Source organism: Triticum dicoccoides, chromosome 7B (assembly GCF_002162155.2).
Source record: "Triticum dicoccoides isolate Atlit2015 ecotype Zavitan chromosome 7B, WEW_v2.0, whole genome shotgun sequence".
NCBI classification, from domain to species: domain Eukaryota; kingdom Viridiplantae; phylum Streptophyta; class Magnoliopsida; order Poales; family Poaceae; genus Triticum; species Triticum dicoccoides.
Genome location: NC_041393.1, coordinates 548,648,135 through 548,674,064, shown reverse-complemented (window position 1 = coordinate 548,674,064; position 25,930 = coordinate 548,648,135). Strand labels below are relative to the sequence as shown.

Below are 25,930 nucleotides of genomic sequence, written 5' to 3'. Positions count from 1 at the left end.
AGCTGCCCGCCATGCTGCTCCTGCCCGGAGCGCTCGCACCTGCTGTGTGCCCGCGCGCCTCGCCGCGGCCTCGTCCCCTGGCTGCGCTCAGCGCTCCCTGCCGGCGCCCGTCCGCGCGGCCCCACTCCGGCGTCGCCTCCGGCTGCCGCGCGCACCACCGCGGCCTCGCCCCGCTCCGGCCATGGCCACGCCGTGGCCACCGGCCTCCCTTGTTCCGGTACCCTCCCGGGTCCGCCTGCACCTGGGCGTGCGCCCGTTCGGGTCGTGTGTTGCGCCCGCAACCACTAGCGACCAGACCCGTTATGGCCCCTGGGGCCTATGACAGATGGGCCCCATGCCCTGGAATGTTTTATAAAAAAAAGGAATTAAGAATTATAATAAATAAAATATTAATTAATTAACTTAATTAATCCTGATTAGATTAACCTAATCACTTAGGTTAGTTAATTAATCTGTTAGGTTAATTAATATGTCTAATTAAAATGTGTCACTGACCAGTGGGACCCACTGGTCAGGTTGACCAGTCAACCCTGTTGACTGCTGACGTCAGCATGACATCATGCTGATGTCATAAATACATTTTCGGATTAAATTAAATAATTAATTAAATTCCATAAATTATTAAGATCTTTAAAAAATCATATCTTTTAATCCGTAACTCGGATTAAATTATTTTCAACATGAAAGTTGCTCAGAACGACGAGACGGATCCGGATACGCAGCCCGTTCATCCGCCACGCGTCCCTAGCATAGTGAACCTGCAACATTTCACCTCCGGTTCATCTGTCCGAAAACACGGAACACCGGGAATACTTTCCCGGATGCTTTCCCCCTTCGTCGGTATCACCTACTACCGCGTTAGAACACGTCTAGCTCTGCTTGTTGTCCTGTTATGCCTTGATTGCTCTGTTATTTATTGTGTTTCCTCTCCGTTACTTCTTTCTGATAGACCCCGAGACTGCCGGCGACCCCCAGTTCGACTACGGTGTTGGTGACTCGTCCTTCTTGCCAGAGCAACCAGGCAAGCCCCCCCCCCTTGATCACCAGATATCGCCTATTCTCCTCTATACTGCTTGCATTAGAGTAGTGTAGTATGTTACTGCTTTCAGTTAATCCTATACTGCTGCATAGCCTGTCCTTGCTACTACTGTTGTTACCTTTACCTGCTATCCTACTGCTTAGTATAGGATGCTAGTGTTCCATCAGTGGCCCTACACTCTTGTCCGTCTGCCATGCTATACTACTGGGCCGTGATCACTTCGGGAGGTGATCACGGGCATATACGATATACTTTACACAGTTACATTACCTGTGATACTGTTCGAAGATGGGGGCTGAAGGGGCAGGTGGCTCCATCCCGGTAGAGGTGGGCCTGGGTTCCCGACGGCCCCCGACTGTTACTTTGTGGCGGAGCGGCAGGGCAGGTTGAGACCACCTAGGAGACAGGTGGGCCTGGCCCTGGTCGGCGTTCGCGGATATTTAACACGCTTAACGAGATCTTGGTATTTGATCTGAGTTGGCTATGAGCCTATACGCACTAACCATCTACGTGGGAGTAGTTATGGGTATCCCGGCGTCGTGGTATCAGCCGAAGCACTTCAGATGTCAGCGACGGAGCGGCGCGCGCCGGATTGGACTGGAACGCCTGCTAGGCTAGGTCTGCTTCCGGCCGCCCTCGCAACATGCAGGTGTGCTATGGGCGATGGGCCCAGACCCCTGTGCGCTTAGGTTTAGACCGGCGTGCTGGCCTCTCTGTTTTGCCTAGGTGGGGCTACGACGTGTTGATCTTCCGAGGCTGGGCATGACCCAGGAAAGTGTGTCCGGCCAAATGGGATCAAGCGTGTTGGGTAAGTTGGTGCACCCCTGCAGGGAAGTTAATCTATTCGAATAGCCGTGATCTTCGGTAACAGGACGACTTGGAGTTGTACCTTGACCTTATGACAACTAGAACCGGATACTTAATAAAACACACCCTTCCAAGTTCCACAGACAACCCGGTGATCGCTTTTCTACAGGGCAACGAGGGGAGGATCGCCGGGTAGGATTATGCTATGCGATGCTATTGGAGATGCTACTTGGAGATGCTACTTGGAGGACTTCCATCTACTCTCTTCTACATGCTGCAAGACGGAGGCTGCCAGAAGCGTAGTCTTCGAAAGGACTAGCTATCCCCCTCTTATTCTGGCATTCTGCAGTTCAGTCCACTGATATGGCCTCCTTACACATATACCCATGCATATGTAGTGTAGCTCCTTGCTTGCGAGTACTTTGGATGAGTACTCACGGTTGCTTTCTCCCCCCTTTTTCCCCCTTTCCTTTCTTTCTGGTTGTCGCAACCAGACGTTGGAGCCCAGGATCCAGACGCCACCTTCGTCGACGACGACTACTACTCTGGAGGTGCCTACTACTACGTGCAGCCCGCTGCCGACGACCAGGAGTAGTTAGGAGGATCCCAGGCAGGAGGCCTGCGCCTCTTTCAATCTGTATCCCAGTTTGTGCTAGCCTTCTTAAGGCAAACTTGTTTAACTTATGTCTGTACTCAGATATTGTTGCTTCCGCTGACTCGTCTATGATCGAGCACTTGTATTCGAGCCCTCGAGGCCCCTGGCTTGTATTATGATGCTTGTATGACTTATTTTATTTGTAGAGTTGTGTTGTGATATCTTCCCGTGAGTCCCTGATCTTGATCGTACACATTTGCGTGCATGATTAGTGTACGATTGAATCGGGGGCGTCACATAGGGCCACCGTATTCTCCTCACGCCCTCACACAATGCGAGATGTCGTGATTCCACTATTGGTGCCCTTGAAGGCGGCGACCGAACCTTTACAAACAAGGTTGGGGTAATCTCCACAACTGAATTGGAGGCTCCCAACGACACCACGAAGCTTCACCATAATGTACTATGGCTCCGAGGTGACCTCAACCGTCTAGGGTGCTCAAACACCCAAGAATAACAAGATCCACAAGGGATTAGTGGGAGGAGTCAAATTTCTCTTGGTGGAAGTGTAGATCGGGGCCTTCTCAGCCAATCCCTAGAGAATCAACAAGTTTGATTGGTTAGGGAGAGAGATCGTGCGAAAATTGAGCTTGGAGCAACAATGGAGCTTAGGGATGGAAGAGATGGTCAACTAGAGGAAGAAGACACCCCTTTTATAGTCACGGGACAATTCCAACCGTTACCCACCTACTCAGCCTGCGACCCGCAGTACTACCGCACACCAGGAGCGGTACTACCGCACGGGCCAGCAGTACTACCACATAGGCTTGCGGTACTACCGTGGGCACGGCAGGGCCTGGACCCGTTCTGATGAGCACCGACAGGGGACGGTAGAACCGCTGGCGCGGTACTACCGCGACCCCATGCGGTACTTCCGCAATGCAGAAGCGATGTCGTCATGGCAGCAGCGCCAGGGCCCGGGGTACCGTATGGGGTCGCTTCTGCATTGGCAGCGCTGCTGCGATGACGGCGGCAGCGGACGGCGATGCTGCTTGGAGATGGCGGCTGCTACTGCTGCCATGAAGACGTCGCTCTGCAAAAGCAGTGCTGCTGCGACGACGACGGCGTTGGACGGCCATGTTGCTTGGGGAAGGCGGCTGCTGCTGTTGTTGCCATGTTGCCATGATGACGACACTTTTGCAATGGCAGCGCTACACGACGAGACAATGACATCTATTTTTTATGAGCCAGTGGGATGGTTTTTTGTTTTTGTTTTTGAGAATCGCCAGCGGGATGGTTGGGTGTCGATGGGAGCACGAACAGATGTGCGTGTGGAAACGATGAAGTATGTGAAAATTAGGCAACCCAAAAGTTCCATCCAACGGTGTAGCACAAGCTAATCGGGTGGCCAGCGAGGCAGCTGATCAGCCGCCTTACGCCTAGCACTGGCCATGGAGTATGTGAAAGTTAGGCAACCCAAAAATTCCATCCAACGGTGTAGCTCAAGCTAATCAGGCGGCTAGAGAGGCGGCTGATCAGCCGGCTTACGCCTAGCACTGGCCAAAACAAAAGGAAATAAAACGGGGGCGCCCGCCCCGCGCGGGGGGTGTGGGCTGCCAGACTGGGGAGTCGTTTTGGTACCCCTAAAAAAAACTTAAGTCGTTTCGTCCCTTTAATTATGCAGTTTGGGCCTCGGAAGGCCCAGTCCTAGTTTAGGCAACTGGCGTACCACGAACAAACCCACAGTAGTTGCTAAAAAAAACGAACAAACCCACAGTAATAGAAAGTCAAGCTTCCTTGGCCGTCAAGAAGACGTCGCCGTCGAACGCGTCAGCTTTGCATCCACCAGAGAATATATATGTAATGCAACCCGCGACCAATCGGACAAGCGCTGAAAGGAAGAAATACACGCACACAGAAACACCACTCCGCGTTCTATATCGGCCGGCGCGGCGATGTCGTCGGGGAAGGGGGAGGCGAAGGTGCCGGTGGCGGGGCGGCGGAACGTGCTGGTGACGAGCGCGCTGCCGTACGTGAACAACGTGCCGCACCTGGGCAACATCATCGGCTGCGTGCTCAGCGCCGACGTCTTCGCGCGCTACTGCCGCCTCCGCGGCCACAACGTGCTCTACGTCTGCGGCACCGACGAGTACGGCACCGCCACCGAGAACAAGGCCATCGAGGAGGGCTGCTCCCCTCTGGAGATCTGCGACAAGTGAGCGCCCGCACCACTTGATTTTCGATACTATTATACGCATCATTACATGATGAACTAGCCTAGTAGGCTAAATGATGCTGTAGTTTGGCTTGTCTTGGCTTGGAGTGTTTGGCTAACCGTTGCTCTGTGTGTGTGTGTGTGTGTGTGTGTGTGTGTGTGTGTGCGTGCGTGTGTGTGCGTGTGTGTGTGTGACATCCCCTTGATTGCGTGAGGAAGAAGACGACGACTCATAGTCAAAGGGGAAGAGTAGGAGGAGAATTCAGAACTGATTTCAATCTTCAGACTTGTTTGCTTCAGTTACAGCCACACGACTTTTACGGACCACTCAGCACACACACAACTCACTCACACCACCAGGCGCCGTCGCCGATCTTCTCTCTTTGCTGGATGGCACCTTCACTGTTTACATCTCGCCCATAGCCTGAGACGTGACAGTGTGATATTTAGTGGAGATTATAGTATCGTCGGAAGCTGATATTTGTGCAAATTGAGGTTGAGGTTTTGGTTTATTCGTATTGGAGGACCGGTATGGATGGTTCGTGCTGCACTATCAAGTTTGCAAGTAGAACTGCAATTTGGATTAAATTAAATTATTGCACTCAACCAAATTGCTTCATCATCAGGGAATAAAGAGGGGAACTACATCTGTGTTGTGTTGCATAGCTTCTGAAAATCCACCCCCCTACTGACTGATGCAGGTACCATGCAATCCACAAGGAAGTGTACGAGTGGTTCAACATCAGCTTCGACCACTTCGGCCGGACATCCACCCCGCAGCAGACAGAGATCTGCCAATCGATTTTCCACAAGCTGCTGGACAACAACTGGCTCTCAGAGAACACAATGCAGCAGGTTTGCCGGTTATCTGTTTTATGTTGTCACAGGTTCATTCCCTGCGTTTTCTTTTCCTCACACTAGACATAGCCTAAATTATTCTGTCCATCTATTGTAGCTCTACTGCGAATCATGCCAAAGATTCTTGGCGGACAGATTCGTCGTGGGCTCATGCCCCGTGGAGGGATGCGGCAACGACACCGCGAGGGGCGATCAGTGCGACAGATGCGGGAGGCTGCTGAATTCGACCGAGCTGATTGATCCCAGATGCAAGGCAGGAGGAGCTTCTCTAGTTCTATTTGGCTCTTCTCACCGCGTATCAATCTTCCATGTGCTTAACTGTTACCATTCTCCAGGTTTGTGAGGGCATACCGGTCGTCCGCCATACGGACCACTTGTTCTTGGAGCTTCCCTTGTTGGAGGAGAAACTGGAGAAGTACATCGACGAGGCCTCGGCGACCGGATCATGGAGCCAGAACGCAGTTCGCATCACGGATGCCTGGTTGAAGGAAGGGCTGAGGCCTCGCTGCATCACCAGGGATTTGAAATGGGGCATCCCTGTCCCACATGAGAAGTACAAGGATAAGGTCTGCCATCCATCTGAGCATGCAGAGATTCATTTGGGAAAGTTTATATCTCCCATGTTTGTGTTAATGTTAGTAATGTGATGAATGGGTTCAGGTGTTCTATGTCTGGTTCGATGCGCCGATCGGATATATTTCCATCACGGCCTGCTACACGCCCGAGTGGGAAAAGTGGTGGAAGAACCCAGAGAATGTCGAATTGTATCAGTTTATGGGCAAAGACAACGTCCCATTCCACACGGTGAGATTCTTTTGCCAACTTGGGAGTTTCCAGTATACAAATACCCTCTCTATGTACAACGCTGCTTAACAAGCTTCAATATATTCTACTCCCTCCGTTCCTAAATATAATACCTTTCAGAGATTTTAATATGGACTACACTTTAAAATATGTCTATATACATCCATATGTAGTCCGTATTGAAATCTCTAAAAGGGCTTATATTTCGAAACGGAGGGAGTATATGTGCAAGTGCATACAGATATGTAGCAGGCAATTCTTATATTATCTTTTCATAGAAATCTTATTTTGCTGCATATGTAACAATTTTACAGGTCATGTTTCCCTCTGCTCTACTTGGTACTGGTGAAAACTGGACTCTGATGAAGAATATTAGTGTGACTGAATATTTCAACTATGAATCAGGTATCGCACAGGTTTTGTTCAGGCCATTATTTATTCTTGGACATCTTTTTTTTGTTCACTCTGTTATCATGCACAGGAAAGTTCTCGAAAACTAAGGGCATCGGAGTCTTTGGCAATGACGCCAAAGCCACAAATATTCCTGCTGATGTGTGGCGATACTACTTGCTTAGTAATCGTCCTGAGGTTAGGTTTTGGTTAAATTGAATTATCTATATTAAACCTCTATGCATGTAAGATTGTTCATTTTGGTCTATCTTGTAAAACTTTCAGGCATCAGATGCAGTTTTCACATGGGGAGGTTTGCAGATAAAGCATAACAACGAGCTGCTAAAGAATTTGGGCAACTTCATCTATCGAGTGCTAAGCTTTATCGCAAAACCAGAGGGTTAGAAGACGAACATTCTCTTTTAAATTTTCTTTGTTGGTGGTGCTGATAAAATTTTTTTCAATTGTTCCTGCAGGAGCTGGCTACGGCTCCATCATACCTGAAGCACCTAATGCTGATATACATCCATTGAGTCAGTCGTTAGCAGAAACTGTTGGTAATTTGATTCAGCAGTATACTGATGCAATGGACAAGGTAATGCATTAACCTGAACTGTGTGAACTCCGCATTGTACTAGTGAATAAATCTGAATAAGTACCATAGATCTGAAGCATTTATGTGACATAAACATTGCCGTTAACAGGTCAAACTAAAACAAGGGCTGAAAATTGCAATGGCCATCTCTAGTGAGGGAAATGCTTACCTTCAAGTAAGCTCTTGTTCCTTCCTTTGCTGATTTCATTTCTACTCTGCATCATTTAACTTGCACGGGATTTGACTCCGGTTTTCTACCTGGATATGCAGGAGAGTCAATTTTGGAAGCTTTACCAACAAGATCCAGCTAGTTGCGCGACTGTGATGAAAACTTCAGTTGGAGTTGTCTACCTTCTCGCTTGTTTGCTAGAGCCTTTCATGCCGTCCTTCTCAAAAGATGTTTGTCACCAACTTATGAATTACTTGCATTCAGGCAATGTTTACATGCAAATCTATAATGTCTTGTTCTCTGGCCCAGGTCTTGCAACAGCTGAATCTCTGTCCGAATGAGCATATTTCTTTTGCCGATGAAAAGGGGGAGAGTGACAAGGCGAAAAGGCCTTGGGATCTCATACCATCAAACCACAGGATTGGGAAAATTGTGCCTTTGTTCACAGAGTTGGTATGCACTAGCACGCTTTTCATGTTCTTCCTTTGTTTCCACTTTCATCCCTTGTATGTTTGCTGCCTTCATTTCCTTGACGCCTGCCGTACACCATATACAGAAAGATGATGCAGTGGATAGCTTCAGGGAAACATTTGCAGGCAGTCAGGCCGAAAGAAACGCAAGGGCTAATTAAGAAGCCAATGAAGTTGTTGCCTAACTGGAAGCTGCAAAACATTTCTTGCAAAGTTGATCACAATACTTAATCAAATGACATTGAGATCCAGAAATGTGAGTTCGAAGGATGAATCACAATGTATATTTTACTGATTATTAGTGATGATGCATTCAGAAAATGTACATAAACTGAACTACATGCTGTAGTACTTGGAGTTGGAGATGCCTAAATTGGTGCACATGTGCTGATCACCTGGGGAGCTACATTTTTAGTTGTGAGTATGATGTACATAGTTAAAAATAAAGGAAACCTTTACTTTTCTATCTAACCTAAGGAGAGAAAAGAATCAGCCGTTTATTGTGTCATCAAGCTCACAGAACTGTGGTAAACGTGCTTGGGTCGACTGTATTGGTAGTGGTGTAACCATAGGTGATGAGCCTGGTATTGATTTGCAGATTATGATGTGCCATAGGTTGCTTTTGCATGCTGCACAAGTGTATTTAAGCAGGGGCCATCAAAGGTGGATAAATTGTATGAGAAATAGGGTTACCTTGATGCTTAAGTAGCTCCAGCTCTTTTATGAAAGGCTAAAATATTCAGAAGGGGCATTGCCCATTTGTGTGAGGAGCTACTCCATAGATGCAAAAATACCAATTTTGCATGAAACAATATTGTATCAGGATATTATTTTTAGTAATGATTGGACATCTCAGATCCACCCACTCGAGTACAATAGTGTAGTGGGGGAGGTGGCCGATTGGGCTGTCCCACCTTGTCTAACATATACAGACCTTTGAATAATATATGGCGTACTTAGCGAGTTAGTGAGTACATATTAGATATTACCTGCAAATTTGAGAAATTCAAAGCAACGTTCTGAAATCCAGTACTGGACTCTTGTTCCTTATTCTATCACACATTTTCACATTCATTTCAAGCTGTTATGTGAAGCTTGGTTCAGTCAAGAAAAATGGAAGGAATCGGAACCAGCAACGTTGAGCAACACTAGCGGAATTTGAGCTTGATGTGTGTATCCCAAGGAGATACTTACTTATCTTTGTCTGACTTATAGTGATATGGATAGCTTACTGATGTGCATTCCAGATCGTAAGTTTAGCCCTCAAACAACAATACAATCCTACAATCTGCTACTGCTCAAATAATATTATTTTGGAAAGCACACTACTTTAATAACCAATCCTTACGGGCTGCAATTGCAGAACAACTGGCATGGAGTTTCTTTATTGACTAGCGATTATAGAAGTTTAGACAATGAACTAACCAAATTGACCTTGGCTCGTCCAATCTTCTTGGCATTTGCCGAGAAATAGGCTGTCAGCAGACATTGAATCACACTCTGAGAGGGTCCAGGTCCAACAGAAGCAAGCGACGCTTCATGCTCCGGATATGGAGGTGCTAGGAAAATATGGAGAGGAAGAAACGGTTAGTTCAATTATTACAGAAATAAGGAAAGAGTGTGTTTCTGCATATTCATCAATAGGGGACCTGAACCATTGACCTGAATATCACCAGGTTGTGACCATATTCCTACACGCAAGATCAAGATCAAACAGACCATGTGCCATCCATTCGTTGTATCACCTAAAGTCCAGTATCACTGGAAATGTTATCACCCTCATTGCTAACCCTATCAATTAGCTATATGGGACATTTCGTATTCTCTGCAGATTTGAATCTGTGACAGTACATTAAAGAAAGATCAAATGCAAAAGTTTGGCTGCTTCACTAGATGAGGACATAACATTGGCATATGGCATAACATGTTTTTCGATATGGAACATATGATAGACAAAATAAGGAGTCTGATGCCAATTGGCATAAATGTTTTTGCTGATTCTTTCAACACATGGCTGAATACAATGGGATCCTATACTAGTAGACTTGTCTTAGTGTTATGCTCACATTAAAAAAAAAGTTTTGTTGGACCACGAAGATTTCCTGAAGGCTCTCAGGAGATTCAAATTCGGCTTAATGGCTAGAGGTTCAGGAGAAGAGATGCTACTTTTCCAGACTCTAAGTGACGTCACCGTTCCATGACATATTATATTCTGTTTTATCCCTCTTGATGAATCATAAACTATAGTCAGATATTCAGATATTGAAATGACTTTTTTGTCAATAGTGCTTATTTAAAGCAACAAATTGTATATTGCTACAAATTACTGAATGCTTACAGTGCTCTTTTGGTTTAGCATAAGAGTCATCTTTTGCAACTTCCCTAGGGGGTCCATTTGGTGATGTATTTGACAGAGTCATTTGCAAAATATATTTTTCACGAACTTAAATCGTGAGGCTAGCATATGCAAATTTAATCAGTATCAGATACAACTGTGAGTAGGAAAAGGAAAAGTTTAAGGGTAACTTACAAAGTTGAAGACTTCACAGATGGATCTGCTTCCTGCTCTCTTTACCGGCCTAACAGAATTCAAAGGACTGGTACGGAAATAAGAAAAAAGGCAGCTAAGCACCAATCCAATTTTTGACAAGCTTAATTTTTTTTGGCTTGTAAGGCGCAGCAGTACCTTTTGAATTGAGATATTGCCTTCAGCATCTGCACTGGAATTGCTATTTTCATAGACTGGTAAGCTGTAAAAGAGCCATAATGCTGATGTAATGGCCCAAAGTTTGATGGACATCAGCAAATCCTACTTATCTTAGCACATTGCCTGGCATAACTCACGAGATGATTGAGTTGCGCAAAATAATCAAACATATCACATCTTGCAGGCATCAACCAGTTGCATAAATGTCAATCATTTTTGCAGTGTGCCTTATTTGTTGCGTGATCTCATGCAAGCAGTCATAGATAGCATCACTGTCTGTATGTGACTTGTCCTTCACAATAAATTCATGAACCACCCCATTTAGCTCGATGCAACTACATCCAGGAACTTTTTCCACTCCCAAGTGCCTCATCATCACCCTCACTTTATCAGCCTTCTTCTTCATTCCTGCCTCTACATACATGTTAGCCAGTAGCACATATATTCCACTGTCGCTCGGGTCAAGCTCTACTAATTTCATTGCTGCCCTTTCACCCAAAGTAATATTACCGTGCATCCTACAAGCAAAGAAGAGAGCACCCCACACTACTGCATCAGGCTCCATTGGCATGGTGTTTACTAGATGTTCTGCTTCATCTAAATGACCTGATCTGCCTAGCAAGTCTATCATACATGAATAATGTTTCATTTTCCTCTCAAGATGATACTTTGAGACCAGTAAGGAAAAAAACTCGCGGCCTTCTTTAACCAGGCCAGCATGACAACATGCAGACAGAACCCCTATGAATGTAATCTCATCAGGCTGCAATCCAAGCTCTATCATTCTCCGGAAGTATTGTATTGCCTCATCAGCACGTCCGTGATTTGCCAAACCGCATATCATTGCTGTCCACGTGAGCGCATTTTTCTCCGCTAAATCTTTGAAAACATGGATGGCCTTCTCGATGTTCCCACACTTCGCATACATGTCAACTAGATTTGTGCCTAGTGTAACACTGAGTGAAAGCCGGTGTCGGTCGATGTAATGGTGAACCCACATACCCATTTCTAGCGCTCCAAGCTGCGAGCAAGCCGATAAAAGATTGACCATGGTAATCTCATCAGGCCTCACCTTTGCTTCCTGCATCTCATGAAATAACCCAAGAGCCTCCTTGCCCTGCTTACACTGCACATAACCAGCCATCAGCGCATTCCACGGGAATGCGTCCCTTTCAGGCATCTCATCAAACACCCTCCTCGCATCGTCCATCAACCCGAACTTTGTATAGGCAACAATCATGGTTGTCCATGAAACAACCGTTTTGCCATCAATCCTCTCGAACACAGACTTGGCCCGCTCCAAATCACCACATTTGACATACATATCCATTAGCACATTCATCAGCCTCACAGTGCACCTCACTCCATTACTCTCCACATATCGATGGAGCCTCTTCCCAAGCTCCAGATCCCGCAGTTGCCCACACCCTGACACGACCCCAATCATCGTCACCTCATCAGGTGCCAGCGTCCCATCCTCTGCCATCCTCCAGAACAACTCCAACGCCTCCCCGGGTACGCCCCTTCGCACATAGCCGCCAATCAGCGTGTTCCACGATACCAGATCCCTGACAAGCATTTGATCGAACAGCCTGCGTGCCTCCGCCATGGACGCGCGCACCGCCAAGAAGTGCACCGCGGCGTTCACCACGAAGACGTCCGCGTGGAACCCGAGCCTGAAGACGTGCCCCAGAACAGAGTCGCCGTAGCCCCGCTCCTGCAGGCACGCGCACGCCTTGAGCAGGAAGGGGAAGGTGAGGTGGTCTGGACGGGCGGACAGGAGGAGCGAGCGGTAGAGCGGGAGGCACCGCGGGACGAGGCCGCGGTGCGCGCAGAGGGAGAGGGCGCGGAGCGCGGCGTTGTAGGGGCGCGCGGAGTCGGGCGGGGAGGGCAGCGAGGCGAGGAGGGCGAGCGCCTGGAGGAGCGGGCGGGGCGCGCCGCGCGGGTCGTCGGAGTGGGCGAGTGCCACGACGAGGCTGGAGGCGAAGGGGAGTGGGGACGGGGAGGAGATGAGGCCGGCGGTTAGGAGGTGCGCGTGGAGCTGCAGGAGGAGGCGGAGCGGCGGAGGGGGGCGGGCGGAGAGGACGGCCAGGAGGCGGGAAGGCGCTGGCGGAGGCATGGTTTGAGTGAGACGAGGAGGAAAGCAGTGGCGAGTTCTTTTTCTTAGACAAAAATGGCAGTGGCGAGTGAAGGGCAAAGCTGAGCCGCAAGGCACAAGGCTTGGCCCGTCAAGCCCAAGAGGACCTCCAGCGAGGCACCTTAATAGAGGCCTGTACAGTTCGGCCCAGTTCTTTTGACGGGTTAAGTTAGGCCATAAGCCGCGAGTGCGAAGTTTGTGCGCTCGGGCACCATGGTGCCTTTTCTTGAAAAAAAAGTAAAATCATATTTAAAAGTTTCAAAAAAATAGAAAATAATTCTGCGGAAATTTTTTATGTATTCTCTACGGATCCATGAATTTTTTATAAAAAAATGTAATTTGTAAGCTATACAAAAAAACAAAATTCTGGTCCAAAAACAAAAAATTCCGGCCCATTTGAAAATGGAAAATGTTTAATTTAGACCGACTGATTTCTTGTTGCGTCAACCACGTCGCGAGGCGTTGGATCGAACTCAATCATACGACGCGTGCTTGCTCGCATGCGGTCTCGCATGAGTTGGCCTGGAAGCACAACCACGTTCTCATCGGGCCCACCAACTTCCAACCTTATCTGCCTGGAAGACCAGCATGCGGTGAGCCACAACCACTCGTTTCTCTTCTTCCCCAAACGCGATTCTCTTCTTCGTCTCTAACCTCCTGCTATCTCTGCCATGAACGCTATCGCAGAACATCGGTGCTTCTGTGCAGCACGCATCGACATCGCCGGTGATTGTTGCGCAGCACTCACCGGCGTTGCAACGGTTGTCGTCTGCATCTTTCGTTGCTGCGGGAAGTGGGATGTCCTCAAGCTACAAAGCAACACGGCGTGTGCGAGTTGTTGAAAGGCGGCCGGTGCAGCGAGGGACCGGCGACCACCGGTGTTGTGGAGCGGGTCACGTGCCGCAACCCATCCATGGCTGCCGTCGGTGCTTGCGTTGGAGCTTTTTCTGCGCCAGACGGTGCTTCCATGGAGCTCCAATGGAGCATCGCCGAAGTTGTCCGTGTTGCCTTGTAACTTTGCTGCGTCGCTCAGTGCTTCCATCGAGCTCCAATGGAGCATCGCCGGAGTCGTCGGTGTTGTGTTGTAGCTTTGCTGCGTCGCTCTGTTCTGCCGTGAAGCTACAATGGAGCATCGCCGGCGACCATCATACAACGTCACCGCTGTTGCATCGATGGCCGGCTTGGCGCCTCCTGCAACATCGTCGCTGCTGCATATTGTGGCCGGTGTAGCTCTTCAACTTTTGCATCATCATCATTGCTGCATGGGCAAGGGATGAAACGGACTGTCGCCGGCGCTGCACTCATCGGGGTTGCAGCATCGCCGCTACTGCGACGTCGCCGGCATGGGTGCGACGGCGGATGCGTCGGTGCTGCAGTCGCCGTTTTCCTTCGTTGTTGAGAGAGGAGGAGGGTGTCGCAGCAGCGCTGGGGGCAGCTGGATGCAAGACTAGAGGCGAAGGACGATGGGGGACTGAGATGCTGAGCTGCTATGATCGAACGGGCCATATGCGCCTAAATCAGACGGTTCGCCAGGCGGATGATTTCCCGGCTGATCCGTAGCATCCGCCTTTGAAAATACATACTCCCTCCATTCTAAAATAGATGACTCAATTTTGTACTAACTTTAGTATAAAGTTGAGTCATCTATTTTGGAACGGAGGGAGTATTTCTCTTTTTAGCAACTTGTGAAAGTAAAATGTAATGAACTTTTGCACAAATGTAGTAAATGTGTGTGTGTGCACACGCGTGTGTTTGTTTGTTTGTTTACAAAAAGTTTTGAAATTTTTTAAAACGGGCCGTGCACAACTAGAATATTCACAAAAGCCACCCCTACTTAGCTTATTTTAGAAGCCAACTTCGTTCATTGATGCTTCTAAACTAATTAACTCGTAACTATTTTGGAGCCTAATAAGTATTGGCCTATCGTTACTCTCGTATCGAAGCCTCCCTGGCCTTTCAATGGCAGTTGAAAAGTCTTCGTGCATGTACCCCTAAGGATCAGTGCCCTCTGCGTTAAATCCTTGAATCGGTCTGAAGAACCTGACATCAAATATTGTCGTTGCTTACGCACGGCGAGAAACCCCAACCTCGCCGCCTCGAGGAGCTGACAGGGATCTATGATATAGCTTCGTCTAATCCATCTCGATGGATGAACTTGAAGAGGATCAAAGTTCGAAAGACTAATTCAAAGAACAAGCGTCTAACGTTGTTCCTGCAAGGACTAATACCCTACCTATATACTAGCTAGCCCTCTCCACCATCGGTCGCTGGAGCAACAGGCGAAGAGGAGACCAATCCTTAGACCCGTCAATGGAGATTAAAGGGAGGAAAGTTGCCTGTTTGAGCACCTTGTAAGCATTCTCAGTAGTGAATTGCGCAAGGTCAAGACCAAACGTCTAGGTAACTCCACAGTCAACACATAAGTTTTTGTAGAGTACTCCCTCCATTTTTATATACAAGGCCATAAACCCATATTACACGTACCAAGATAGAAATTAATGTTTACTTGAGTCAATGTTGGAAGCTTGTCTTTTCTCCTCACTCCACGTGTTAATTAGGCCCCTCCCAATGCTCCACCTTGGACAGGTGCTAAGTCTGCCACATAGTCAAAAATCAGACGTGGCATGTTAATTAATGAGGAGAGAGAGCTAATCGGTACCCTCAGGAAGAAACGATTCCAGGCGCTCGTACCTAGGTGGAACGCAGTTAATTTGATCTTGTGCACCGTGCACGCCGCCGAACCGTCTCGCCTCTTCTCCTTTCCCCGTCTCTCCCTTTGGCCTCCTCAACCCACTCGCCCTGCGCCGCCGCCCCGGCATAGCCACCTCCTCCTCACCTCGCAACGCTGCCACGCCTCTCAGGCGTTGCCTCCATGGACCGCCGCCGGCAGAAAGTACCAGGGACGCCCTCGGCTCAGCTCGCCGCCACCGGTAGCTCCTCCGGCCAGTCGCGGGAGAAGATATCTGGGACAGCACCAGTGCCCTCGGTTCAGTTCGCCGTCGCTGGTAGCTCCGTCGGCCAGCCACAATCTGCTCGAGGGTATCGTCCTTTCACAAATCAGAATACTCTTTTCTTCTGTATGCTAGTGCGCCTCATGTTTTGTCCCTCCCATTCTTGCTTAGATGCGATTTTTTCTCTGCATCAGACTTGGGCTGTGGCCAAAACTTGAATGATAATTGGCCAAGAAGACCTAGTTGATTTCAATTCGTAATTTTTGTTCAGTTCAGAACGTTCTAATTGATTTAACGTACTAGTTCAGCTCGTAATACACAATGGTTCAGTTCAGTTTAGTTTGGAGTTACTTGTAGTTGGAAGGAACGTAGTTGATTATACTACATCTAGGTACATCTGTAGCGATCTTTTTATATAGGATCAAACTGAGTTCAATTCAGTTTAGAACCAACAAGTAATTTCAAGGTATTGCTATCTACTTATTGATCTGATGGAAATGCATAAGGATCTATTTATCTGAAGTTTCAGATGTTGTACACAGACAATTTGAAGTGTACAACATCTCAAGAGCAGCGGCCGACAAGGAGTGGACCCAGCCCGTCGCCCGCCGGAGAAGCACCTCCTTCGCGCCGAGCAAAGCGGCGGCGCCTCCTTCCACCAGGCCCGCGACCTGGTCGCCGGCGAGCTGCCGGCGCCGTCGGGCGCGTCTTCTCCTTGCCGGACCCGATTGCTTTTTGTGAAAAAAATCAGGGACCCGATTGCTTTTTTTTAGAAAACTTAGGGACCTGATTGCTTTTACATTTTTTACAAAATATGGGCCCCACATGTAAGTTAACGGTCAAACTAAACAGTCAAACAAACAGTTATCTTACGTGCAGGCCCCAGCTGTCATAATCATGATCAATTGATAAGCACTCGGTGATTTGTGTTTTTTGAAACAGACGACCCCTGATTTGGTAGTTATCTGAGAAAAATTAAAAACCGGTAGTTTTTTGGAACCCTAGCCTGTAAAGTAGTAGTTTTATGCTATTTACTCGTTCAGACAGAATAAGATTAGGGGGTACAAAATTACTCTGTTTTTAGTAGATGAAGCAAAATTTGCACTGATGCTATCTAGTCATACAAATAATCAGACACGAACTTTTTTTTATGAAATCAAACGCAATTCTGTTTTTATCATGGGAAGTTCGTCACTTAACTTTCATGTCATTGTTCTCTGGTTCAGGAATCTAAACAGTGTCACCCAGCTGTTATGTTTTTTGGTTCGATCTTATTCTGATGTGTACAATCGTTGTCTTGTTTGTTACATGTTTCAGGCCTATGTATAACTATCCACCAGATGATCCTGATGATACAGATCAACAACATGATAGTGATGCCAGAAACACTACATATCCAACAGAGTTATACACACTTGATGAATTCCTAGCCGAGGAGGACATGCTAGACTCCTTCGCCGAGGACATACCGGTATTCGCCCAGGTGCTACAAAGGGATGCAAGAATCCGAGATCGTGGCACTCATAGAGCACTCAAAACTGATTTGGTAGAGCATATTTGGAAAAAGTTTGGGCCAAAATAGACTATCATCATCATTTATTTTAAGCATCTTTAATTGTAGGTGTAATTTCATGTATTTTCATAATATCTTATCGGCACTTTATGTATGGACTCAAGTCAACTATATTTTCATGTGTTTTCCTCAAGGGATATTATTTGCTTAATACGTAGCACAAATATGCTACAAAGTTTATATACTACAAAAGATCCTTGGACTAATTAAATGAAAAGAGCTTAGCTACAAGAAGCTAAGCACCTATGCATTGGGGAGTTTGGTTGCTAAGCTATTTAATATGCTTAGCACCCCATCTAAGCACCAGTCCATTGGCACCAGCCTTAATGTGTATTTTTCTCTTAAACGCACAACAAGACAACCCTCTCACTCCTCGTTGGTTGATTAATGTGGTACATGAAAACCAAGCTTCTCACTCCCACATGCATGCAAGGGATATTAATGTCCTCGGTTGCTAATATGAGGCAAACCTCATCAATTTTACCTCAATTGATGTTAGTGGCCTTGTATAGTTGCAAATTATAATTTTGATAGTGGCCTTGTATACAAAAATGGAGGGAGTAATATTTTTGGACGTGCGATAGCTAATTTTGTGAATCTTCCCCCTTTCCATCTGTGGAAGACTTTCGATCCTTTCGGCCTACATGCATCCATTGTTGGCCCTGTTTTCCATCCCGCGTAGCTTATTGACCGACTCCTGGGTTAAGAAGGAAAATAAAGGTGTTTTTGTTTTGTTTCGAACAGAGATCATTAATAGAACACTCAACTCAACTATCGTGACGACAGCTGACCGAGTCATAGCTTAGATGGCTAAGTTCTGTCTTGTGGTGCTAGTTACATTGGCTTTTAAGTTTTCCTCCTGTCCCTGGCGGCCGGAACCCTAGCCGCCGCCAGGAGACCCAATCTTCCAGCGCCGTCCTCCGGCGGCTCCCCTCCGCCGGCGACTTCGGTCGTCGGTGGTGAGGGGGGGTCGCCGGATCCACATGTGTGGATCATTTTTACTCCTTCGTAGTTTAGATTTTTAGACTGTTCATCGTCTCTGTTTCAGCGGCGACGATGATAACGCTGAATAAAGATTTTTCGGATCCTTTCTTGACAAGGCCATCGGTCCTATGGTTGGGGATGGATTTGGAAACCAGTCTGTTCAAGTAAGGATGGCGTGGCGGCGATGGCATCCTCGTGGTGGACCTGTGTTCTCGGGCTCCGCCGTTGCGACGACGTTTGCTCCAGCGTCGGCACGGAGCTTGGGAGGTAGTCCAGGAGCGGATGCAGATTGAGGTCTGTATCGACGACATTTGAAAGACGGAACATGTGCTAGGTTCGTGGTTCGTGGATGGCAGGTATGGTTTCCTTCTGCGACGTCTTAGTCGCGGTGGGGTGTCAGATCTGGAGTTTGATGGCGTGTCCGGGGTGTTGCCCCGGTCTGATTCGTTCAACAGTAAGGGCTTCACTTTTGGTAAGCCACCTTGGAGGTCCGCAAAGCTGTATATCAGCGATGGAGCCGCGTCGAGCTCGGGTGAGGAGGTGATCCATCATTCTTTTCTTCGGTGGCTGCTGTCGTGGTGCCGGAGGCAGGTGATGGGCGTTGGTGTCAAACTTAGAGATGTTCTGCTACCTTTTCAGTTTTGTCATGTCGGTCCTTACGTGACTTGTACTTTAATATTTATGATATGAATGAGACATGTATTACCATGCAAAAAAAAGTTCTGTCTTATGAAGTCAGTCTATCAGGTTTAAGTGCCAAACTTGACACTTGTTACCTGCATTTTCTGGGTTTATTTCGGTATTTCTAGAGATATTTGTTCGTCGTGTTGACTTCGTCAATGTTAAAATGTTGTATCGGTTAAGTTTTCCGAAGTTGCTTTAGAGATATATAGTGTGTGCGTGTGTGTTTATATATGTGAGTGTATGCACATGTATGTGAGCATCTACAATTATACTCCAAATGGGTCAGCGATCTGCGCCGGCGCACCGGCCGAACGGTTCGGCCGGTCCAGCCCCAGCCGTGCGATGAGTTTAGTTTGGACCGTTGGATTTCCGCGCTAGGCCACCACCGAACCAACCGTTGCAGCAAAAAAAACGTTTTGTTGCAACCGTTGTACGAACAGCCACAACGAGAAAAACAAGGGAGCTCGATCCCCCGCGCCTGCCCGTCCCCGATCCGCGGCGGCGGCGGCCGGGTCCGCCGGTTTTTTGTTCCCCACGACCGAATCACCTCGAGGAGGGGCTCCCCCACCTATCAAGCCGCCTTGTACTTGCTTCAACCATGTCATACATCCGTAACGACCTCTTGATGCCATGGATTTGGGCTCGAGCTCCGCTGCCGTTCATGGCCGAAGTCCACTGAGGAGGGGAGACCCTGGTAGTAGTGGACCGGCGCTGCAACGGTACTACAACCCTGGTGTGGTCTTCCAAGATGCAGCACGGCATGGCCGGGATGAAATTGATCTGGTATGAATTCCAATTGCAAACCCTAGATCATTTTGTTCACAAAAATTTTTTGCAACCTTTGATGAGCATGAGATTGAAAAGAGATGTTGTGAACATGCTTGTGCTTGTTTTTTGTGTTGTCAATTAATGCTAGTAAGATGTTTCTTCCTGATGTCTGCTACTAAAATGTTACAAGCATGAGTTGCATTTGCTACATGCTACTTGCTGGATGTTGCATGCTGCATCCTAAAACGCTGCATACAGGAACTGTTTTGGGATTATGATTGCCATGCTGAGTCCACTTTTTTGTTTGCGCTTTTTGCATGTTTTTTCAAGTAGCAAAAAAAATGACTTGGGTGCTGATTTTGTTGCAGAATGTTGCTGTTGAGCCATCAATTTTCCTTGACGATGATATGCAAAATGTTGCGCATGAAGAAGAAGAATATGGAATTGATCTGAATGATACTCCCCAAAATGATAGTGACGATTCGTTGCAGCTGAACACCGATGGTGTAGCTCCAAATCATGGCAATGCCCGTGTGGCTAGTGACAATGCCAATGGAAATGCTGCAACACTTGTTGATGAACCGGATGAAGATATATCATCACAACCAGTTGTCCCTTTTGTTGGAATGGTTTTTGACAATGTTGAAGAAGCTCAGCGTGTTTACAATGAATATGCCTCGAAGATGGGCTTTGGTACTCGCATTGTGACATCAAAACATAGTAGGAAAAGCAGCTCGGATCAGAAGCGCATTCTTATCTATAGAGTTTTTGAGTGCATACACTCACGGAAAAATCCTTCGAAGAATGTTGGTGGTAGCATTTCTGACGGAGCTGCAACAAATGAGTGTGAAGATGTTGATATGAGCTATGCGAGTAACAAAAAATCTCCAAGCAAACAAGCTGGCATCTATATGGATGCGAGCGACAAGAGGAAAAGAAACCGGTTGGAGCGGTATGATTGCAAGGCTCGTATGGGTGTTAACCTCAAAGACGGTAGCTGGGTTGTGACAGTTTTTGAGGCCGATCACACACACCAGCTGATGTTGCAAAGGGGGCGTTGGAGATTTTGCCGGTCTCACAGAAAGATCCCAGATGCAGACATGCAATACATCACTTCACTGCACTATCGCAACATATCAACGGCTAATATGATGGGCTTGCTTGGAGATGCACGGTGTTGTGATCCGAGGAGTTTGCCGTATGTGAAGACTGATGTGACAAATGCAAGAGCAAAGCTGCGAAGGGGCCTGTCAGAACGTGACTTGGAGCTGACAATCGAGTACTTTGAGAGAAGACAAGTGGAGAATCCCAACTTCTTTTTCTCAAAGCTACAAGAAGATGGAGCTGTTAGGGCGCTTTTCTGGGTTGATGGGAGAACAAGGGCCCTGTATCCAAAGTACAAAGATTGTGTGTTTTTCGACACCACATTCTGCACAAATCGCTACAACTTGCCCTTTGCTCCGATTGTTGACATTAACAACCACACACACACTGTTTTCTTGGGGTGTGCTTTGTTGCCTGATGAGACCATTGAAACTTTCAAGTGGGTCTTCCAGCAATGGATGTTGGCAATGAATAATGAGCATCCATTGAACATTATGACTGATCAAGACCAGGCAATGGCTACAGCCATCTCAATGGTATTTCCAGATTCAACACACAGATGTTGAAAGTGGCACGTCTTCCGGGTTGCAAGGACAAAACTAGGGAAGATGCTGGGCAAGGATGAGCCATTTGCAGAAGCATTTTATGGTTGCATTAATGGTTCAGATACCGTTGAGGAGTTTGAAGAACGATGGAAGCAGATGGTCGAGTTGTTTGGTGTGGCTGATAAGAAACACCTCAAAAATATGTGGAACAGCAGGGAGACGTGGGCTCCTATGTACTTTAGGAATAAGTTCTTCCCATTCACAAGAACAACTGGACGCTCCGAGGGCCTGAATTCCTACTTCAAGACTTTAAATCATCATGGAGACTCGGTTTGGACATTTGTGCAACAGTTTGAGCTTCAGGAGCTAATGCTTGATCGTGAAGACAATGTGGGCTTCATCAATGAAGCGACGAGGCCGCCACTCTGGGGCAAGTAAGTCCAAAGTCATGCATCATTTTTTTTTAGTTTTCCAGTACAGTTTGGTTGCAGCATTTGAATGAAACATATGTAGCAATTCTTATTGATGTTGGAAGCTTTTTTGTTTTGCAATTACAACATTGAAAAGCAGGCTGCAGATTTCTATACCAGAGAGGTATTTTCCAAGTTTCAGAAACTATTGGCTAAATCAACAAGCTATGGGCTGCAATACCAGCTGCAAGGGAATGTCGTGTGGTTTCGCCTTGTTGCAAATGATGGCATCAACCCTAAAGTGTACACGGTGTGTGTTGCCCCTGAAGATCATACATACATGTGTAGTTGCAACATGTTTGAGATGTGTGGGCTGATCTGCCCACATATCATCCGTGTCATGGTGCACCTGAACGTGCAAGCGATACCTGCGAATTACATGCTTCCAAGATGGTCTAAGAGAGCAACCAACCTTGCACCCGAACTAGGCGATGGGCATAGAGCTATGCATTTCGGTGTCCCCACGACGAACACCCTAAAGTTTAACTCTCTTTACCGGAAGTTTGGGAAACTTGCTTCAGATGCATGCTTCAATGATGAAGCTTATAGTTTTGTCTCTGGGCTAATTGATCAGGGTAGTGTTGGGGTTGCTGCGATTAAAGCTAGAGCGACCGATGGGGTTGCAGGAGACGAAGAAGCCCAAGGTCGTGCAGCAAATGAACAAGTCTCAGGGGGTCCAAGTACACGGCAGCAGGATCCACCCCCCGTAGGACTACGAAACCCACCAAAGTCAGCAAAAAAGGGGAGGCCAAAAGAAAAAGAGAAGCGTAGGAAGCCACTAATTGAGCTTCGAGAAGATGAAATGAAGAAGAAAGCAAAGAAGGACGCAGCGAAAACGAAGAAAGCTCCAAAGCCAATGGAAAAGAAGACTCCATGCAAATACTGTGAAGATGAGGATCACAATGTGAAGAACTGCCAACTCCTTGCCGCTTTTCTTGCTGCGAGTGCGAGCGCGAAAGCTCCGGGTGTCGGCCCAATCCTTACACTTTAGGATGTTTCGTGAGGGAAAAATTGATGAATTACCTTGTAACACCCCATGTCTTATGAATGTTTGTGTTTTGGGATTGCAACATATTACTACATGTGTGGTTTCAAAATGCAGAATGATGGTTTTTTAATTATGATGGTGCCAACTTCTATTTTTTTTGTAAAATAGTACTCAATGATTGTTGTTACCACAGCTTGATTCATTTTTAAAAAGGAAGCATGGTTGAAGCTTTTGAAAAGCATGGTTGCAGCTTTTGAAAAACATGTTTGAAGTTTTAAGGAAACATGGTTGTAGCTTTTGAAAAACATGGTTGAATCTTTTTGAAATTATTGATGAAGCTTTTAGGAAACATGGTTGAAGCTTTTTCAAACAATGGTTGAAGCTTTTTTTAACATGGTTGAAGCAAAAATATTTGTTGAAGCTTTTAGGAAACATGGTTGAAGCTTTTTAAGACAATGGTTGAAGCTTTTTTTAACATGGTTGAAGCAAAATAACAAGTATGAAAGGGAAAAAGCCTTGAATGATTTGATTTGAAGTGTTGATTTTGCTATGCAGCAAGAGTTTGGGAAGGAAGCTTATTTACATTATGCTTCCAGCAATAATATCACAGGGATGTAGCTAATTTGCAGGTAAAAATGTAGATTTTGCCCTGCAACAAATCTAACAGAAGGTTGTAGCTATTTTTTGTAAGCTTCCAATAATTTGACTGTGACAATGCAGCATCCACATATTGTTTTCATGAAAAAGGTTTCTAGGGGAAAATTGCACAGAGATTCCCTTGAAACTTCTATGGATGAAGCTCATAACCAGCAAAACAATAAACGGTTGTCAATGCATGATCATGTTGGCAAGCAGAAGATCACATCCATTAAAAACGGAAGAAGTGCTTCATCCAAAGAGATCAAGTTATCATCGGTTTACATACCAAAAGAACACATATGTTTACCGAAGGTATCATTAGGGTACATACGAACGCGCACTACTCTAATACCATCAGAACGCTACCACCTCAGACATGATTCTAGACCTAACGAAAGAAAACGAGCTTGATCGTCTTGAACCCTCCCTCAAATTAAGCCGCCAACTCTTCCTTGAATGCCCGCTCCATTGGGGCATTGTTCATTGGGTGAGTGCAAAGGTTGTGCGCCACATCCATGCGGTATCGCGCCACATCTTCCTGTAAAAATGAATGAAAAAAATAAGCAAGTATGATACTAATTATTCTTGTGTTGCATGAGTATTGAAAACAAAGAAAGTAGATTGCAACAAAATGACAAGAAAGTACCTGATTGAACTCTTTCATTGACTTCCCATCAAAGTTCTCCACATATTTGAGCCCGAAAAAGCCACAATCACATCTGTGAGATAAAAAAATGTATCCTTCATAGTTCCGATGCATAGTTGAAACAACAAATTGTTGAAATGGAACACATGATTGAAGCAAAATTCAAAAAGAAAACTCACAGATTATCTTGCTTTGGGTAATCCTCTAGGTCAACACGGGCGAAGGATCCAACATTGACATTGAATTGGCTGTACTCTTGTGCGAGGGCTGCAAAGTTTGTGATCTACAACCGTAAAACACGCACCAAAGTTTGAAAAAAATAGGATGAGGTGTGTGAAGATGACAACAGGGCATTTATGTAGATGAATCAAAGGGAAAACAGAAAAATAAAAATAGAGAGCATGAGCCTACCAGGTTATTGGCCTGCTTCTTCAAAGGAGATTGTTTCCCTTTTGAATGGATTGAGTCAAATACATTCCACTGCTTGTATAGCAAGTTTGTGCAAACAATTATCCAATGCTTTTCATGAACAATTGTGACAAAAAGCTGTAAAACACAAAAGAAAGGCAAAAAAGGTACTCAGAACATGTAAAAAATGTTACAGCCTAGTAGGAATGAACGTAAGCTTTCCAATGTTGTAACTACAAACAAAAAAGCATTCAACAACAACTAGAATTGATACATATGTTTCAAAGAGATGTTGTAAACATCAATAATAATTGCTACATATGTTTCAAAGGAAATGCTAGATCATTGGATCATGTTTTGAAAGTATTTGTGGTGTGAAACAAAAGTAGGCTCTCAAGAAACTTACGAGGTCATATTTATTCGCCTTGAACTTTGTCACAGCCCTTTCAAGCTCGGGTATGAGTTTTGCTGGTTGGAAGGTTGTTGGGTCTTGTTTTAGTAAGATCTACTTGAAAGACACCTCAAAATGGTTAGTGTGTGTTGCAACAAAAAATGTGAAGAAAAAAAGGAATGAAGCATTGCTTGTTTTTGCAAAAACTTACCCCCGCGTGGACTGAGAACATGTATTTCTTCAGATTAGTACCACTTGCTGCATGGGATGCTACGTTGTTCATCTCGATGCATCGGGACATAACCTCATCATTCATATCCCCGCGAGGCTTGAAGCATACCAGAAATTTCTTGTATCCAATGTAAAATCCACCTATCTTTATGAAAGGTGTCCTGTTACCATAGATGCAACCGAATGAATCATTTGTTTCGAGCAGGAAAAAATAAAAAACAGAAAGCAAAAAGAGATAGGGCTTAGGTAGCTCACACTTGTTCATTGGCATGTGATCTCCTCAATGGTTTCCCATGCTTTACATACTTCTCATATGTGGCTACAGCTGCATCGACCTTTTGCTTCTTTGCCTTGGTATTTTTTATGGCTGGAACTCTGGCCATCCTCTTCTTCCTAGTGTTCTTGTCATGTGTGCTAGGGCCACTGCTTGCATCAACAATTTGCTCTTCTGTAGCGACCATCTTAGGGGCTGTAGCAAGCAACAAAAATGGATGAGTTTGCAAGGGATTGTACAAAAGAGTATTTGCTGCAATCACACATATGTAGCGAAAAAAAAAAGATGGAGAAAAACAAAAATAAATGATGCAGGAGGAAGGAAGCATACTTGGGCTGTCATCATCGTCTGAAACAGGGAACACGGAGATGTTTTCAATTATGGGGTTGACTGCGCTCTTCTTGGTTATAGGCTCATCCGTGCAATGCATCATCTCGTACTCTTCGGAGCCCTTTGGGAACAACTCACAGGATGGCTCGTCATCCCAA

General features: G+C 46.2%; 2 protein-coding genes across 2 annotated transcripts; one reads left to right on the top strand and one right to left on the bottom strand.

Annotated features, from left to right (window-relative positions):
• The first annotated feature begins 4,346 nt into the window (after positions 1–4,346).
• Positions 4,347–8,560, top strand: LOC119338777 (probable methionine--tRNA ligase). The gene is made up of 13 exons (XM_037611012.1): positions 4,347–4,656; positions 5,358–5,511; positions 5,612–5,767; positions 5,850–6,080; positions 6,175–6,318; positions 6,633–6,723; positions 6,800–6,906; positions 6,994–7,108; positions 7,185–7,303; positions 7,413–7,478; positions 7,574–7,702; positions 7,782–7,925; positions 8,029–8,560. Exons 1-13 carry the CDS (start codon positions 4,397–4,399, stop codon positions 8,101–8,103), a joined length of 1,791 nt encoding a protein of 596 aa, XP_037466909.1. The 5' UTR covers positions 4,347–4,396; the 3' UTR covers positions 8,104–8,560.
• Positions 7,898–12,768, bottom strand: LOC119339101 (pentatricopeptide repeat-containing protein At2g22410, mitochondrial-like). The gene is made up of 4 exons (XM_037611266.1): positions 10,629–12,768; positions 10,473–10,539; positions 9,368–9,501; positions 7,898–8,008 (listed from the first exon to the last, which is right to left on the bottom strand). The coding sequence occupies exon 1, from the start codon at positions 12,766–12,768 to the stop codon at positions 10,837–10,839; it is 1,932 nt and encodes a 643-aa protein (XP_037467163.1). The 3' UTR covers positions 7,898–8,008; positions 9,368–9,501; positions 10,473–10,539; positions 10,629–10,836.
• Positions 12,769–25,930: the final 13,162 nt, after the last annotated feature.

Coding starts and splice junctions, on each gene's coding strand:
- LOC119338777 (XM_037611012.1), top strand. CDS start 4,397: ATGTCGTCGGGGAAGGGGGAGGCGAAGGTGCCGGTGGCGGGGCGGCGG. Junction 6,081..6,174: donor ATGAGAAGTACAAGGATAAG/GTCTGCCATCCA, acceptor GAATGGGTTCAG/GTGTTCTATGTCTGGTTCGA. Junction 6,319..6,632: donor ACAACGTCCCATTCCACACG/GTGAGATTCTTT, acceptor ACAATTTTACAG/GTCATGTTTCCCTCTGCTCT.
- LOC119339101 (XM_037611266.1), bottom strand. CDS start 12,768: ATGCCTCCGCCAGCGCCTTCCCGCCTCCTGGCCGTCCTCTCCGCCCGC.